A 15,554-nucleotide genomic window follows, 5' to 3' on the forward strand; every position below is an offset into this window, starting at 1 on the left:
GCTCCGCGCCTCGGCCCGGCTCTGCCGCAGCGGCCGCGAGGAGGGGCCTGCGGAGCGCGACTCGGGAGTCTCGGGTCAGCGCCCGGCCGTCCGAGCCACCGCCAGGCCTCCCCGAGAGGCGCCCACGCTCCTGCCGCCCGGCCGCCCGGACCCTCCGCCAAGCCCGCAGCCACCTGCTCCGGGTCTGAGGCCAGGACACGATGCGCTTCGCGCTGGTGCTCTCAGCGTTTCTGCTGCTGCCGCCGCTGTCGCTCTCCCAGGATGGTGAGTGGTGGCTCGGGCTCCGCCAGGACCCGTGTCGTGCCCATGCGCCCCCGGCCGGGCCCGCCGCTGGGAAACCCGCCGCTCCTCGTGGCGGGACCGGGAGCAGCCCCTACGCGCACCACTAGCTGAGGCCACACGCGGAGCCCTGACTTTGCACCATCCAAGCCCCTTCCTACCCCGAGAACGCCGCAGGTGCCGGGCTCCGAGCGTGGGTCGTCCGGGGCTCCACTGGGGTGGAGTGGCCGTGGATTGTGTTGGGGCAAACAGGGGCGCGCGGGCGCTGATTGGCTTTGCGGTCCTAGAGCGGGGACTTAAGGCACTGCGAGGCTCCACGCTTCCTCTGGACCCCCAGGGTCTGATCGTTCTTTTTCTCCGTGTTTGTCCCCGAAGCAGGTGACAAGCCTCCAGTAACAGCCTTCGTGGCTATGTGTTTCGCGTTCGCAGAGAGGTTTTTCCAAGCATTGTGTGCCGGCTTAGCTCACCCGAGCCTGTGCTGGAGCAGGTGGAGAGGGGGAGGGAGTAGGTCATCCACAATCCCAGACTCACCTGAGTGGGGTCCCTGCCTCCATGTCACCAAAGGAACAGCTCCCTTCTCAGTGCCTGGCCAGGAAGGTGAGATTCCCTTCCAGCCCCTTTGTAGAAGCAAGAACTTCTCTCATGAAACAGGCTTGGGCTGTGCCTTAGAAACATCTCCCATATTTCTTATAAAGGTGAAAATCTGGGGGGACAGGTAGCGTCCCAAAGCGCCTAGGAACAGCTGCAGTCTCAGCCCCAGGAGAGAGATGCATTTCTTTCTTGCCCACCTGAGCAGGTGTCTGCAGGGAGAAAGAGTGATGTTTCCACTCTAGGGTCAGGAGGACTGTGGTGACAGCCCAGACAGGGAAGGGACCCTGCTGCTGGTAGGTGCTGCTGTTTGGGACTAAAGTCTTAGGGGAAGGATGGGGTGGGATGGCAGGACAGTCTCTTCTCTGTATCACGAGGAACTTTGCTGATGGGAAGGGGCTGGAGCTCAAAGAGTGAGTAGGTTTGGGCATCCTCTGGTGGGCGGCCCTGTTACTTCACAGCATGGCCTGAAAGGGATGGGCACAGCCAGTGGGTGAAGGGTGTGCACCCCTGGAAGGAGGGGTCGCAGTGTGAGGAACGGTCGAGACAGCTCTGAGGATGGCAGCCACCGCGGATTTGCACAGCCCGCGGGGCTGAGAAGATGCTGGATTGTGGCTGCTCTCCTCAGCCCTGCTCCCAGGAGGGCAGACTTCAATTTGGGCTCTGAGAACCATCGAGAAGGGAGATGGGCTGTGTCAGGAGGGATGTGCTATAGTTCCCAGTGCTTCTGAGCTTCAAGAGGCTGAGCTTGGAGGTGGAGGTTGTGGGACAGGAGTCCTGCTGTTTTTGTCCTAAGAGGAGAGACTCCAGAGCCACCCACGGGAAAAGCTCCAAGCCCATCTCCCTGCTGGCTTCAAGGCTGGGACTGTCTTCCCTGGCATCTGTGTGCTGCCTCCAAACTCCGTCTCTTCCAAAATCCCTCCTCAACACTAGCATAGGGCGTGGCGCATGGTAGGAGCTTGGTATGTAGTAAACAAATACAGTAAAGAAAAAAGGAACCATAACCCTGCTTCTGCCCCCACCAGCAAGTCACCTGAGCCCAGGTGCCCAGTTTCTAAAATGCTATTACAATATGCAGTGATAAAGGGAAATGCTTTGAAAAGTGTAAACCGTTAAAGGGAGTATTACCGTTATTATTATTGGCATATATTGCGGCCAGAAAAGGCTGAAGGGCACAGGCTCGGTGTTTAGTGGCTATGGTGGATTTCACACTCTCCTACAGGGACCCAGTAAGGACTGCTCCATCTCTGCCCTTCTGTAGGTTGCAGTCATCTGGGATGATGAAACCCAAAACTGCTGGAATCCTGTGGTTTAGTTCTAAGCAAGGTTTATAGTGGAGCAAAGGAATTATCCCCGACGGGGCCCCGGGAGCTTACCTGCTCATATAGGTGGATCACACAGCCTACAGCATCAGCAGCATTCAAACCAGGGCCAACAGCTCATTAGACCCCTTTTCAGTGCTTTTTGGTTTGATATACATTTGGTCAAACCATATGGCAAGTCGCACCTCTGAACCTGTTTCCTTATCTGTAAGATAGAAAGGGCAGAGGGACCTCTAGTTTCACTGTTATAACATTTCTGGGCTTTTGCTCGAAAGAACAGGCTGACTGAGTACTCTGTCTTCCGTGGGTCTGATCGAGTCATTTGATGGATGAATCCTAGGCAAGGGAAAGGCAGCTTGAGGTGGTGGAAAACACTCAAACTTTGGATCAGACAGACCTGCACGACTGTAGACCAGACAGTGAACCTCTCTGAGGCTGTAAAAAATGACAACAAATCTCTACCTTGCAGGTTGCTCTGAAAATGAGAGATAAGATATTAATGAGTTTGCCATTGTGTACAACTCCATAGTCAGAGCTCAGAAAATCCTAGCTATTATGATTAGTAAGTCATATGTGTGGAGCCCTTGATCTGTTTAAGGTGTCCCCAGCATCAGGCTTCTGCTAATGTTTGTGGGTGTCAGTTAATTGCTAGGTAGTGATAAAAACTGAAGCTTAAGTGCCACACAATGGGGGAAAGGGAGGCATGTGTGAGAAAGCCGTAAGATTTGGGAAGGGGCGATCTGGATGAGGTGAGGTGGGGTTATACAGGGATTTTAAAATAAAAGGGTCAGTGTGGAGTAGGAGACCCTTCCTAGGGTGGCCGAGGCGGAATGAATTCCAGGGTGTAGCGAAGACACAGATCATAAGCTGGGGGCGTGATAGGGGTTCTTCAGATGGGGGTCAGTGAGCTGCAGGGGGACTTTGGGGAGGAGGTGAACTTTCAGAGCCTGGAAAGAACATTCCATGGGATGGGGTTAGGGGACGGTGGGTGTTCCTAGCGTGGTGCTGCTTGGGCACGGCTTTGAGGCAGGAGTGAGTAAGACATAGTGGGGCGGTACCAGGAGCAGACAGGTTTAAGCAGGCTGAGAAGAGGAGGAGAGGATGGGCTGGGAAGGATGAGCGAAGACTCCGAGAGACACCAGGTGGCAGCTTGGGCCAGAGCTGCAGGGTGTGGCCACCCAGGGAGGGGCAGAGGAGTGGAGCTTGGTGAGCCCGGGAGGGTCCTCTGGGGGTCGCCCTGGACCTAGAGAAGGCAGGGCGCAGAGGTAGGGGGAGAGGCAGCCCCCGCATCTGCTTTCCCCTCAGGAATCTAGGTTGAAACGGAGAGGGCCCCCCCTGCTGAGTGCGGTTTGGATATCTCTGCCCTTTGGAAGCTGGGAGAGGAAGGGGACTCCACCTGGTTTGAATTCCCCTGGGCCGGCGGGGGTGGGAGCTGGAGAGTTAACTCTGTCCGTCCTCAGGTATCTTCTTTGCTGAGAAGCCTTCCCAGGTTTCCTAGATGGAACCCAGTTATGTTCCACAGTCTGTGTGGGTGTCTCCCCGAGTGCTGAGTGGTAAGCCCCTCAGGGCAGGGCCAGCACAGCACTGGGCGCTGAGCAGTTGCTCAGGAGATGTTATCTGGACCACGGTTCTCTGGGGGAACTGGCCCTAGCCCCTGGCTTCAGGCTCTCCGGAAGTGGGGCACGAGGCCAGCTCACACCCTGGCAGTGATGCTGGCCACTGGGCTCTTTCTGCAGCAGCCAATAGCCAGCCGGTAGGAGCACTGCAGAGGGTCGGGGCTTCTGGGCTTGGGAACCTGGACCAGACTGGCGGCTGCTGTGAGGACAGCTCAGCTTGACGCCCTCTGCTCCTAAGGGAAGTGGGAGGAACCCTTCGGACAGCTGTCTGCACTTGTTGGGAGGAGCGACGGGATTTAGGTGACCCCTACCCCGGGAAGGGCTGGCTTCTTTACACCCCGGGGGTCCTGTGCAGGTCTGCTGAGTGTAAGCTTGAGCTCAAGCCGGAACGGACATCCTCCCACATCACTGGAGAATGGGAGTGACCGCCCTCTGCCGACCCTCTGCCCAGCAGCCGGAGCCTGCCTGGAGGCTTCATTAGACCGAGAGGCCGGGAGCTCCGTCCTCAGCTCTGGGCTCGCTTCCTATTTGTGCCCATGGGGTACGATGCAGGGCAGGGAGCTCAGCTGGGTGTGTGTGTGTGTCCTGTTTTGTCCCATTCCCAGGAACACCGGTGCAGTTGTGCGGGTCTCTCCTTGTCTTGTGTCCTGTCCACTTTGTGGGACTCTTAGAAGATCAGATCAGGTGGCAGATCTGGGACTGTGACTCTTCGGGCCATACTAGCCTCACGACTGTAGGTATTCTCTGTAAGGTAAGCCTTCGAGAAAATCTATGCAGAAGATCCACTACAAGGAGCCTCTTTATATTTGCGACAGCGTTGACCGTAAGATTCCTTTAAGTAGGCAGCCCGCTGGCTGTTCAAAACAGAATTCAGTTGACAAAGGGTAGTTTCCACACCACTTCTAAATAACCCGGAAAATCAGAGAACACAATTTTAGAGCTGGGAGTGTTCTGGAAATCATCTAATACACCCCTCCCCCCCCGTTTTTCAGACGAGGGGATGCAGACAAGGGGGTTCACTTGCTCAGGTTCTCGGGGACTCCTGTTGGCGGCTTCCCGGGGATGTGTGTGCACGTGTCCGCAGCCGTAGTACTAGTAACTGGACTCAGCCTCAAGGCTCATTCTTCCCTGGGCATCGAAGAAACTCACTCCAACCCTGTTAAGAAAGGGTGGCATGGTGGTGACAACTCTGTAGCGTGCCCAGATTCTCTCCCCACCCCTCCACCGTCAGGGTAAGTTGAGGCTTGGAGCCACTTTGTTTCTCAAGAGTTAGGCTCCCCGAGTACCATGTCACAGCGCTGGCCCCGTGCGTCGTGACTGTGTGTCTTGTCTGCCGTTGCCTGTGAGCCTCTGGTGTCCACAGCATGCAGTCAGAATCTGGACCACGGGTGGTGCGAACCGCTTGTTGGAGGACCCGTGCAAAGGCAGCAGCATCTGAAAGTTCAGGAGCGGCCCCTCCCCACGTGTCCCCACCGCATGCCCTCATGTGGCGCTGAGCCCTGCCCTGGGCCACTCCAGCAGCGGCCAGCACAGGTCCGCCGCTTAGCTCGGCCTCCCAGCCACCCATCCTCCTGCCAGCCCCGCCCCTCTCCCTGAGCACACCACCACCACCCTCTCTTCCTTTGTAGCCTTATCCCCCTCGGGTCAGCCACCTCCAACTTCCCTAGGGCCAGGGCGCAGGGTGGCACCCCGTCCGCCAATTGTCACGGCCGGAAGGCTGTGGGCCTCAGCCCAGCGGGGGAGAGAACGCGGAGGAACGGCTGCGCAGGGCTTGCCATGCAGTTCCGGGTTGGGTTGCAGGGAGCCCTTGCAGAGCCAGGCCCCTGGAGGCGCGTGGGCTGACCCAGGAGCCATCAGTTGTCTGACCTCTAACCTTCCAGCTCCCTGACCCAGGTCAGCGTGGAAGGGACAGTGGGAAGGTATGGAAATAGGGACACTTTTTAATTCAACTAAGAGTAAGCTAGGTGTGAGCCGAAGCCACGCCCCCTTCGTAGCAGAAATTCGCGAGCTCTGTCCGAGGGGTCCCTCTGCCCCCATCCGGTCAGACTCCTGTGCTAACCGGCTCTGAATGTGCTGATTGGGGCCAGTGTCTCCAGCCAGGGTAGCACGAGGTTACCTGTGGACAGCCTTTATGTCACAGACCATTCCAGAGAGGGGGAAGCAGAGGCCTGGGTGCCAAGGGCCACAGTGAAGAGCAGCTCTTCTCCCGGATGTCCACATGCCTCACCCCTCATTTCCTGTGGCTCTCTGCTGGAATGCCACCTTCTCAGAGAGGCTTTCTGGGCCTCCACACCCTGGACCCGTCTCCCCCGATCATTTTCTCCGTAGCATGTATCCCCTGATGAGCACTCATTTCTTTGTCTCGCTCCCGAGTGGACTGTAAGTTTCACGAGGGCAGGGACTTCTGTTGGTCAGTGCTGTAGCCGCAGCACCTAGAACAGTACCTGGCACACAGTAGATGGTCCATAAATATTTGCTGAATGAGTGAAAGAGCAAGTAGGTGGCAGAGCAAGCTGGTTTAGAATCCGAAGTCTTGTCTGCCAGTTCTGGGCTCTCCAACTGCAAGGCTCCAAATCTGATTCCGGAAGAGAGGCAAGTGGCAGGGGGGCTGGCCCCATGCGTGGAGGAGTGGACACAGAGGCATGAGGGGAGCTGCCTTGTGGTCCAAGGTGGCTACTCAGACTCTAGCTGTCAGGAAAAAAAGAACAAGAAGGCTGCAGCTCCTCTTCTGAGGTTACCTGCCAGAAACCACACACACCCCGTCCAGTTACGTTTTGTTGAATGGAACTTAGTCCTGTGGCCACACATAGCTGCAAGAGAAGCAGGGAAGAGCACTTCCTTAGGGAAGAGTGATCTTTATTTCAGGCACTCACATGCCTAACCAAAAAAGAGTGGTTCGGCTGTGGAGAAGTGAAGGATGGATATTGGAATAGGTCCCTGGCACATGCTACTGTAGTCCTGGTCCCTGATTTTCTCTGTCCTCGTTCTCACCTTGCCAGTAAGATGGACTTTGCATCTGCACGAGTGAAACAAGGAGTTGTCCCCTGTGGCCTGAGGCCCTGCCACCTTCTGGCTCAGCCAGGTCCAGCTTGGCCCTTGTTTTTTGTGGCTCCAGCCTTTTGGCGCTGATGGGGCCAGCTCCTTGTGATGCTCAGGGAAACTGGGGTCCCTCCCTTTTCTGTCCCTCAGCCGTGAGCTGCACCAGTGAGCCAGGTGCCCAGGAGACCTCCCATGAGCAGGGCCTCAGCCAGGGCAGGCATAGGGGAACCTGCTGTCCCCCACTTGTTTCTGGATGAGAAAGAAGAATCTCTGCGCCCCATCCTCCTCTTCGCACCTCAGCAGGGCAAGTACAGGGCAGAGGGAGATACTGTTCTTAGGAGTTTGGTCCATGGACACCTGTGAGAGCAGCAGCTGGAGGCCAGTGGCTTTAAAATCCAGTGGAGGTGTTCTGTGAGCTGTCTTAGGGGCCACCGAGAGCTTGGGGTGGGTGCACACCTGGAGGGGAAAACTAAGAGTAGGTCGGTTTGCTGGGGGGCGGGCAATTCACATGCCCTGCACTTTGCCGCTCTGCCTTTACCTGTTCTGTATGGCGGGTAGGTCTCCACAAAAGAATTCCTTTGAGAGAAAAGTTCTGTCAAAGAGGAGAGAAGAAAAATTGAAATCTCTTGGCACGATGCCCCAGGCTTCAAAGTTATTCGGTCCAAGCTTTGTCACTTACCACCCTTGTGATTTCAGACTTGTTCCCTGGCCTCTGTTTCCCCAGCTATAAAATGGGCACCACGCCTTCCTCAACAGTGAGGGTTAAATATGAGCATGTAGGTGGTGTGCCTGACACATTTTAGTTTTATTTATTTCTTTGCTTGGCTTCAGTTCTAGCCCACTACGAGGTGTGATGAAACACACCCTGCTACTGCCGCCTCCCAAGCTGCTGCTCCTTGCTGGCCTGAGCCTTCTCCTCCATGGCCCTTTCGCGTTTAGTCACTGCCCTACAGCCAGGCCACTCGGGAGGAGGGCCCTAGTTCTGGGAGGTTAGTTGGATGAGGGTGGTTAGGGTGGGCTCAGCTGAGAAGGGGCTCCGATGGCCGGGCCCACACCTTTCTGGTTCCCACCCAGGTGCTTCTCACCCCACCCCCTAGGGGCCCTGCCCTTCGCTTTGGGGCTTCAAGTCAAAACAGGCTTTCCTGAAGCCACCTCCGGACCCTGATCCTGGCAGCCCCTGAGGTTCCACCCATCACACTGGGAAATGGAGTTTCCCATCCCACAGGTCTTTATCTTTTTTTTTTTCTTTTTTAAAAAAAATTATTTACTATAGTTGATTTACAATACTGTGTTAGTTTCAGGTGTACAGGTTCAGAGTCTTTTCCATTATAGGTTATTATAGAATACTGAATATAGTTCCCTGTGCTATATAGTAAATCCTGTTGTTTATCTATTTTATATATAGTAGTGGATATATATATAGTAGTGGATACATATAGGATAAATCCCAAACTCCTAATTTATCCTTTCCTCCCCGCCCCCTTCCCCTTTGGTAACCATAAGTTTGTTTTCTATGTCTTTGAGGCTGTTTTGTAAATAAGTTGATTTGTATTATTTTTTTAGATTCCACATATAAGTAGTGTCATATAGTATTTGTCTTTCTCTTTCTGGCTTACTTCACTTAGTATGATAATCTCTAGGTCCATCCATGTTGCTGCAAATGGCATTATTTCATTCTTTTTTGTGGCTGAGTAGTATTCCATTGTGTGTGTATGTGTTTATATATATATACACGCACACACACGCACATACCACATTTCCTTTATCCATTCGCCTGCTGATGGAAACTTAGGTTGCTTCCATGTCTTGGTTTTTGTGAATAGTCCACAGCTCTTTTCTACCTGGATAAGTGCTCCTCTGACCGCCGCTGCTACACTGGCCACCCCTGCTGCGCTACCCCTGTCCAGCATGTGGGTCTGAGTCTCCCCCTCTAAATAGCTTCCTTTCTCCTCATCCAACCTCACCCTGACTCTGCAGCAAATTCCCAGCGAAGCGTGCTGCCGGTCATTTCACAGCCACCTCTACATTTTCTTTCTCCGAGAAGGAGGGAGGGGAGAGGAGGCACATGAGGTTACAATCCAGCATCTAACGTAAACAAGGGAACTGGCTATTTCCTCACGAAGTGAGATGTAGGAGGAAGACAGTAACTCCTCACAGAGCTGCCTTTGGTTTTCTGCACAATAAACGCCAGTGGGGCATTGCCCTGTGCCTCAGTTTACCCAAATGGTAAATCTGGGCTAGCACCATATGGGTTTTTTTTCTTTTACAACTCAGTGAAATGAGCTGTGTCCCAAACAGTCCAAAGAGAACACGAGTAGTCCTCAAGATATTAATAGCTTTGCTCTCAGTAAATGTATGATAAATGAATAAAAAATTGTTTTATGAATAAGAGGGAACCATGATCCAGAAAATTTGGGAAATGCTACCGACTTTTTTCCCTTTCTTGGAAAGTCAACACATGTTAGGATTTTCAGTGGTCTGAGATGGCCCTCATTACCTTTGTCCAGCCCCTTATTCCCCAGATGTACTTTAACTGTGGAACCTTTTCCTTTTCTCTTTTTGATGGAACAATCTGTTGGGGAGCTGCTGATGTAAACATAATGACCAACTGTTCCAGTTTGCCCGGGACTGAGAGATATTCAGGGATGTGTGACTTTCAGAACTAAAACCCAGACAGTCCTTTGGAAGGACCTGGACCAGGATGAGAAAACATCCAATGTAAAAATACAGCCGGATGCGTCTGCAGTGTTGCTAAGCGAGATCTCGACGTGGTGATGTAGCCGTAGCAGGCCCTCCTTCCTTAGGGGCTTTATAGGAAACTGCCTGGAAGGTTGTGGCCACTAGGAAAGCTGCTTGTACCTGAGTGTGGGCAGGAATGAGTGACATTCGAGGCTAGTGGCCCCTCTTGGGTGCTTAACAATAAAAGTGCTTCTCCGATGGAAGCTGGAGCCATCCTGAGCAGAACCGCGGCTATGTGTGTGTTTCTGACGGTTGGTCTTTCGGCTCCGATGGGAGCAAACATGGTTTGCCGGTTGCTTCTGGCTTCTTTCCTGTTGTGCCTCCGCCCCTGCTGCTTTGAGCCCCTGATCCTGACGGCATTGCATGTCTGTTTTAAATTCAGTCTTGAGTCTGTCATCCTGCCCCAGGCCTTAGAGGAAGGGGATTCCAGAGCCAGCACCCCACAATGGCTCACCAGACGCTGTGGTGTTTGGGGCTTTCTCCTTAGCGCTAGATAAGCAGGGTGCGCTGAGATACATGGATCTCATCCACCCTCAGGCTGTCATTTTCCTGGGATTCAGGGAGCCAAACGACGAAAGGGGTGCATCTTGTTCGCTGGGTCACCAGCTTGCCTGTGCTTCCCAAGCTGCCACTGGTAGGTAAGGCACCTACCTTCTCCCAGGCAGATCCATGAGCCGGGGTCCCCTTGCTTAGGCAGACATAGTCCTGCACCCCAGCTCTAGGGGACACTGCCTGCCAGCTGCCCTGTGCTGTCAGCCCACTCCCCAATACGCCACTTTACCAGAAGACCCCCAGAAGATTGCTTCCCGCCCTCAGGTCATCCTGGTGTCAACTTCTCTGTGGCTACAGTGGGCCAGGGCACTAGAGAGCTTGTGCCCTGGACAGCTGGCTCTGGGGAGAGGCAGGTGGGAGCTGGTCCACAGGCTCCTGTTCCCCCCTTGGCATCCTGGGAGGTTGCAAGTAGGTGGAGAAACACTTTGGCTTTGCTCCCGAGCCTGGGGGGAATCTGGAAGTCCGATCCTGACCACACAGATTTGCATCTCTGAATTCCCTGGGCACTTCTGGGCAATTGTTTCTACACACCGGCTATAACTGGCCCTGGGGTCTCCTGATAATTAAGCTTTGGGTCTCTGTGTGTGTGTGTGTGTATGTGTATGGGGTGGGGCGCGGCAGGCGTGGAGCACATGCCCAGCAGGCTCTGTCCGAGTTCGGTGTTGAATAAAGAGCAGGGAGGAAAAGAAAACAGGTTTGCAAGGGAAGATGCTCCATGCACTCGGGGCCAGCCATCCTCCCCGTGGGCCTCAGTTTTCTCATCTGTGAGTGAGGGGCTGCTACTTAGTACTTCTCAGTGGTCTGAAAGGCCTGACTTGCCTGACGAGCTCGGCCCCAGAACTGTCGGCCTAATGGGAATGGATTCAAGTTTGTGGATCCATCCAGGAGGGCCTAGGGGAGTGGGGAGACTGCGGGGAGCCTAGACTTGACAGCGTGATGCTTTGAGCCAGCAGGGATGGCTGGGGGCGGGGGAAGCTGTTCTCATGCCAGCTGGCTGCTGTGGACGGCCAGTGACACCGTGAATTCCTGGAAAATGTGAGCCCCTCTCTGCTCTTCATCTCACCGCAGGTCAGATGCCTCCCCCTCCCTATCTAAAGGCAAGGAGGGGAAGCAGGAGCTGGAGCCAGGAGCATATGGGCACATACCCCCCAGGATAGACAGCCACACTGGCAGCTGTACCACAGAGTCCTAGATACCAAAGGAGGTGTGACCTGGTGCCCGGGACTCTGACCATTTGTTTGCCCATCTCTCCCTTGTTGGAGGGGGATCCGCGATGTCTAGGGTCCTTCTGGTTCTGACATTATGTCCCAGGGATGCAGAGGAAAGCGATGTCTGCGTGGCTTCTGGAACAGGGGACGTACCCAGACTAGTCATGGAGGGCTGTGTACTGAGCCACGTCCGGTTCTGGCCGCTCAGTAGCTCTCTGCCTCTCTCTGACCCCTGCTTCCCCAGCCTGAGGGGTGGGCATCAGCTCCTCTTGCCGCATCTTTAGGCATGATGCTACCACTATAGAAGCAAAGACCAGTCTGTAAGGGACCAGCATCTTTGAAATCCTGTGGCCCCGGGTGTGCCACGTCCAGAGCACTGCACCCACTTTGCAGATGGGAGATCCAAGGCAGGAGGATCGTGGTGGTTTGCGCAGAGTCTAGTCTTCCACTTGAGCACTTCTGCCTTAGTGCCCGGAGCATAGGGGTGGCCAGATACACTTGGTACAGATATCTGGGCTTCTGCACCCACTCGGAGGGTAGTGAGATGCAGTGAAGAGAGTGGGGAAGGGTAGGGACAGGAGCATGTGAGGCCGAGGATAAGAGGTGGTGCCTCCCTTTCTCCAGCCAGGAGAAGGAGCCCTGGGTCTGACTTCAGAATCAATCTCTTGTGATCCAAGCAACCCTGACAACCTGTCCTGACCTGCAGAACCTCAGAGGGAAACACTTCATTTTGCTTCTAGTTTCTTCTGAAGAGTTGTGAAATCACTGTGTGTGTGCGTGTGTGTGTTTTCACACCTTCTGTTGCCCACTTCAGGTGACGTGGAGCCTCCTCGACTACTTTTAGGGGGTGACTTTTCAGCCATTCAGACACCTGGCTCCGGCCGGGCCTGGCCCTGGGATTCCTGATTCACTTCCCTAGGCGGAGCCCGTAAGAAACGGAGCTTCCTCCACTGGCTCTGAGGACCAAACATGAGGACCACTTAGCTTTGTTTAAAAGGAACATGGCTTTTAACTTTCCCTGCAGGCCTTGGTGGGGGGACAAGGGAGCCAGCCCTCAATTGTTTGGCCATATTCATTTAGGAGGTTTGTTTGTTCTTTTTAAGCAACACCCTGACGAGACCCCCAGTCCCCACCAGCAAGCAGAGCTCCCCTGTCCTCAAACACCAGAGAAATCCAGATTCCCTGATCTGCAGGGAGCAGACTGACAGCCTCAGTTCCCACCTGTCCCCCTCCCCGAGCGCACACACATTTAGTCTCCTAAGGTGGATTATTCTGCAGCAAGGAGGATGCAGGTGTTATTCCTGGAAGGGGAGACTTCTCTCCAGGACAGAAAAAAAATGTTTGGAAATTTGGAAAGCTGAGCTTGGGGCCTTAACCTTCAGCTTCCAGCAGGCGGAAACCGGTCATTGCCTGGGAAAATCGCAGGCCGCGTTTCACAGAGCTTTCTCCCGGCGGCCACCATCTCACCGTCTGTGCGGGACTTCCCTCTGGCTCCTGGCCCTTGTTTGTTTTCGGCCGGGATTGGCGACTGGTCCCTGGCAGAGGTTTCTAGGGGCAGCCGAGAAACCCATACACATCTGGTGATTTTCACGGCTTCGGGAGGGGGAGGGTGGTGTGGGAGTGACAACGTGCTCCTGCGGAAAAATATTTACCGAGGCTGTTTTTGAACTGGCTGCTAAGGGAAGAGCGGGAGGCCAGACGTGCTTCCTGGGACTTCCCAGAAGCAGGTGCGCCTGGGGCAGGGATGCAGCCGCCAGGAGTTGTGCCGGCAGGTGGTTGGTTGGTGCTGGGAGTGGGGCAGCCACCTCCACCAACAGCCCCCCACCCAACTAAAGTCCTGCCCCCCAGTCTGTGCCTGTGTCTCCCCAGCCCAGCGTCATGAGGGCACCTCCCCCCAGAGGGTGTGGGAGACCCAAATGCGATCCTGGGTAAAGCTGGCAGCTCAGTGTCTGGCCGACAGGGCAGGCCTCAGTGGTGCTACTTATAAGCTTAAGAGTAACGAGGATAAACTGTTTCTGATCGGTGGTTGGTAGAAAACTGCACCGTGAGAAGAGAGAGGAAACACATACCCACCTGTGCCCTTGGCCTCAGACCTGACACAGGCGCAGTGGGACACGCAGCGCCTGCCCTCCTTTCCGGAGCCCTTGGCCCAGACATTGGCGTCTCCAGCTCACAGCAGGGTGTTGGCAAGGTTGTCCGCCCACCTTCCCATGGAACAGACCTGCCCCTCTGAAGTTTTGGAGTATTTTGACATTTTCCCCCAACACTTACACATTTTTTAAAATGTTCATTTTGTTCTAAGGTAGATATTTCTCTTTCCCCTGACTCACAGGGAGACCAAGGCCCCAGGAGGCCCCAGGCTCACGCAGGACCCAGGTCTCCCACCCCCAAATCTCGTTGTTCCTGTGGAGGCCGCCTATACATCACACAGGTGGTCCTTGAAACAGATCTTAACGCTGAGCTGAAGGCTCTCTGCCTCCTTCCCAGGGTGCTGTCCTGTCGCCCTGACCTTTGTGTGAGAGTCCTTCCCGGCGGGCGACTTTGTACGGGAGTCCTTCCTGGCGGGTTCCTGGCAGGCGAGGTGAGCGGAGTCAGCCGGGCATCACCCCGCCCACCCGTAGGCCAGGGGCTTGGCCGCTGCTGGGCTCACTGCCGGCTCAGACAGATCCGGATTCACATGGTCGGCAGCAGGCGGAAGGATTAGGAGGCCCGGGGAGGGTGTTGTTTCCAGGGGGTTAGTCCGTCTTTCCAGGACGGGGAGCGCGACACACCCGTCCCCAGCCTCAGGTCAGCATGTGCACGCGCCCCTCATTAGGCATAGCGGCGACAGGTGGCTCAGAGGCAGGAGGCGGGTCCAGGACGGCACGTCCTTGTGGGTGGGGGGAGGAACCAGGGCAGGGGCCGCAGGGGGCTCGGGCAGAGGCAGGGCCGAGATCCTGGGTGGCTCAGGTGATGAATTCCAAGCTCTCCTCTTACCTCTCTGCCTTCAGCGACAGAATTATGATAATGAGTAATCCAAAGAATGTATTTAGAAGCTTCCTGTTTCAGGGTGGGGCGGGTTCTGCCCTCTGACCCACCTGGAGAGCTGGTGGGGGGCAGTGTGCAGCCGACTGTGGCCCGAGACTGTCACTAGGAGGGATTGCAGAGCTCCTTGGAGCCCCCTGTGAAGGCCCCGCCCCTGCCGGCCGGGGGACGGGGTGGGGCAGGGCTGGCGGGCGCGGCCCCTCCTCCTCTTCCAGGTATGTCGTCTTTGGAGAAATGTCTGTTTAGGTCTTCTGGTCAGTACTTTTTAAAAAAATTTTTAAATTTAATTTATTTATTGTTTCTGGCTGCGTTGGGTCTTCGTTGCTGCACGCTGGCTTTCTCTAGGTGCGGCGAGCGGGGTCTACTCTTCGTTGCGGTGCGAGGGCTTCTCATTGCGGTGGCTTCTCTTGTTGTGGAGCATGGGCTCTAGGCGCGTGGGCTCAGTAGTTGTGGCTCGCAGGCTCTAGAGCACAGGCTCAGTAGTTGTGGCACAGGGGCTTAGTTACTCCGTGGCATGTGGGTTCTTCCTGGCCCAAGGCTTGAACCCGTGTCCCCTGCACTGCCGGGTGGATTCTTAACCACTGCATCACCAGGGAAGCCCTGGTCAGTACATTTCAATACAAGAGTTTCCCCACCTTCTTCACCCAGAGTCAGACACTTAATCAGATTCTTTCATCTTCACCCACACCCCTCAGGGTGGGATGGGGAAGGACGCTGAAGTGAGGTAGCTTCGTTTCACCGCGGAGGAAGCCCAGACTGAAAGGGAGGCGCACGTACCCAGCATCCCCTCCTGGGTCCCCCCACCATGTGGTCCCTACCACCACTCCCTGGTCGCGGAGCCCAGCTCTCACAGCTCTCACAGAAGGGAAGCTCAGGCTGCCCAGGCTTTCCCTGCTGACACTGAGGTCTGGGGTCACTGGGCTGCCCCCAGGAGAGCCCCTCCCTCCTTCCCTCCTCTCCCCGCCTCTGCTCCACGTCTCCCCCAGGCTTCTCCGAGTTGGTGAGGAAACACTTCCTGGAGCCAGGCTCCACCCAGGCCTCCGGTTCCTCTTCCTTCCCCAGGAAGATTCTGGCTTACCCCCCTGTCTGGGAATTCGCTTGGCTACAGTCACCCTGGTGCTGATCTCCCCCACCCTCTCCTATGCGGCCATGCCTCACTGGGGAACCTGGGAAGAGCCTCATGTGTC

The 15,554-nt window shown here is 55.4% G+C and overlaps 1 protein-coding gene across 1 annotated transcript in view; it reads left to right on the forward strand.

Moving 5' to 3' along the window:
• The first annotated feature begins 16 nt into the window (after nucleotides 1-16).
• The window catches only part of PODXL (podocalyxin like), a 41,813-nt gene continuing 26,275 nt past the window's right edge, over nucleotides 17-15,554 (forward strand). The window contains exon 1 of the mRNA XM_024737977.1: nucleotides 17-264. Within this exon, the coding sequence (XP_024593745.1) occupies nucleotides 201-264 (64 nt within the window). The 5' untranslated portion in view covers nucleotides 17-200. The remainder of the gene's footprint in view (nucleotides 265-15,554) is intronic.

The sequence above is a fragment of the Neophocaena asiaeorientalis genome, unplaced genomic scaffold, assembly GCF_003031525.2.
Source record: "Neophocaena asiaeorientalis asiaeorientalis breed wild unplaced genomic scaffold, Neophocaena_asiaeorientalis_V1.1 scaffold364, whole genome shotgun sequence".
NCBI lineage: Eukaryota > Metazoa > Chordata > Mammalia > Artiodactyla > Phocoenidae > Neophocaena > Neophocaena asiaeorientalis.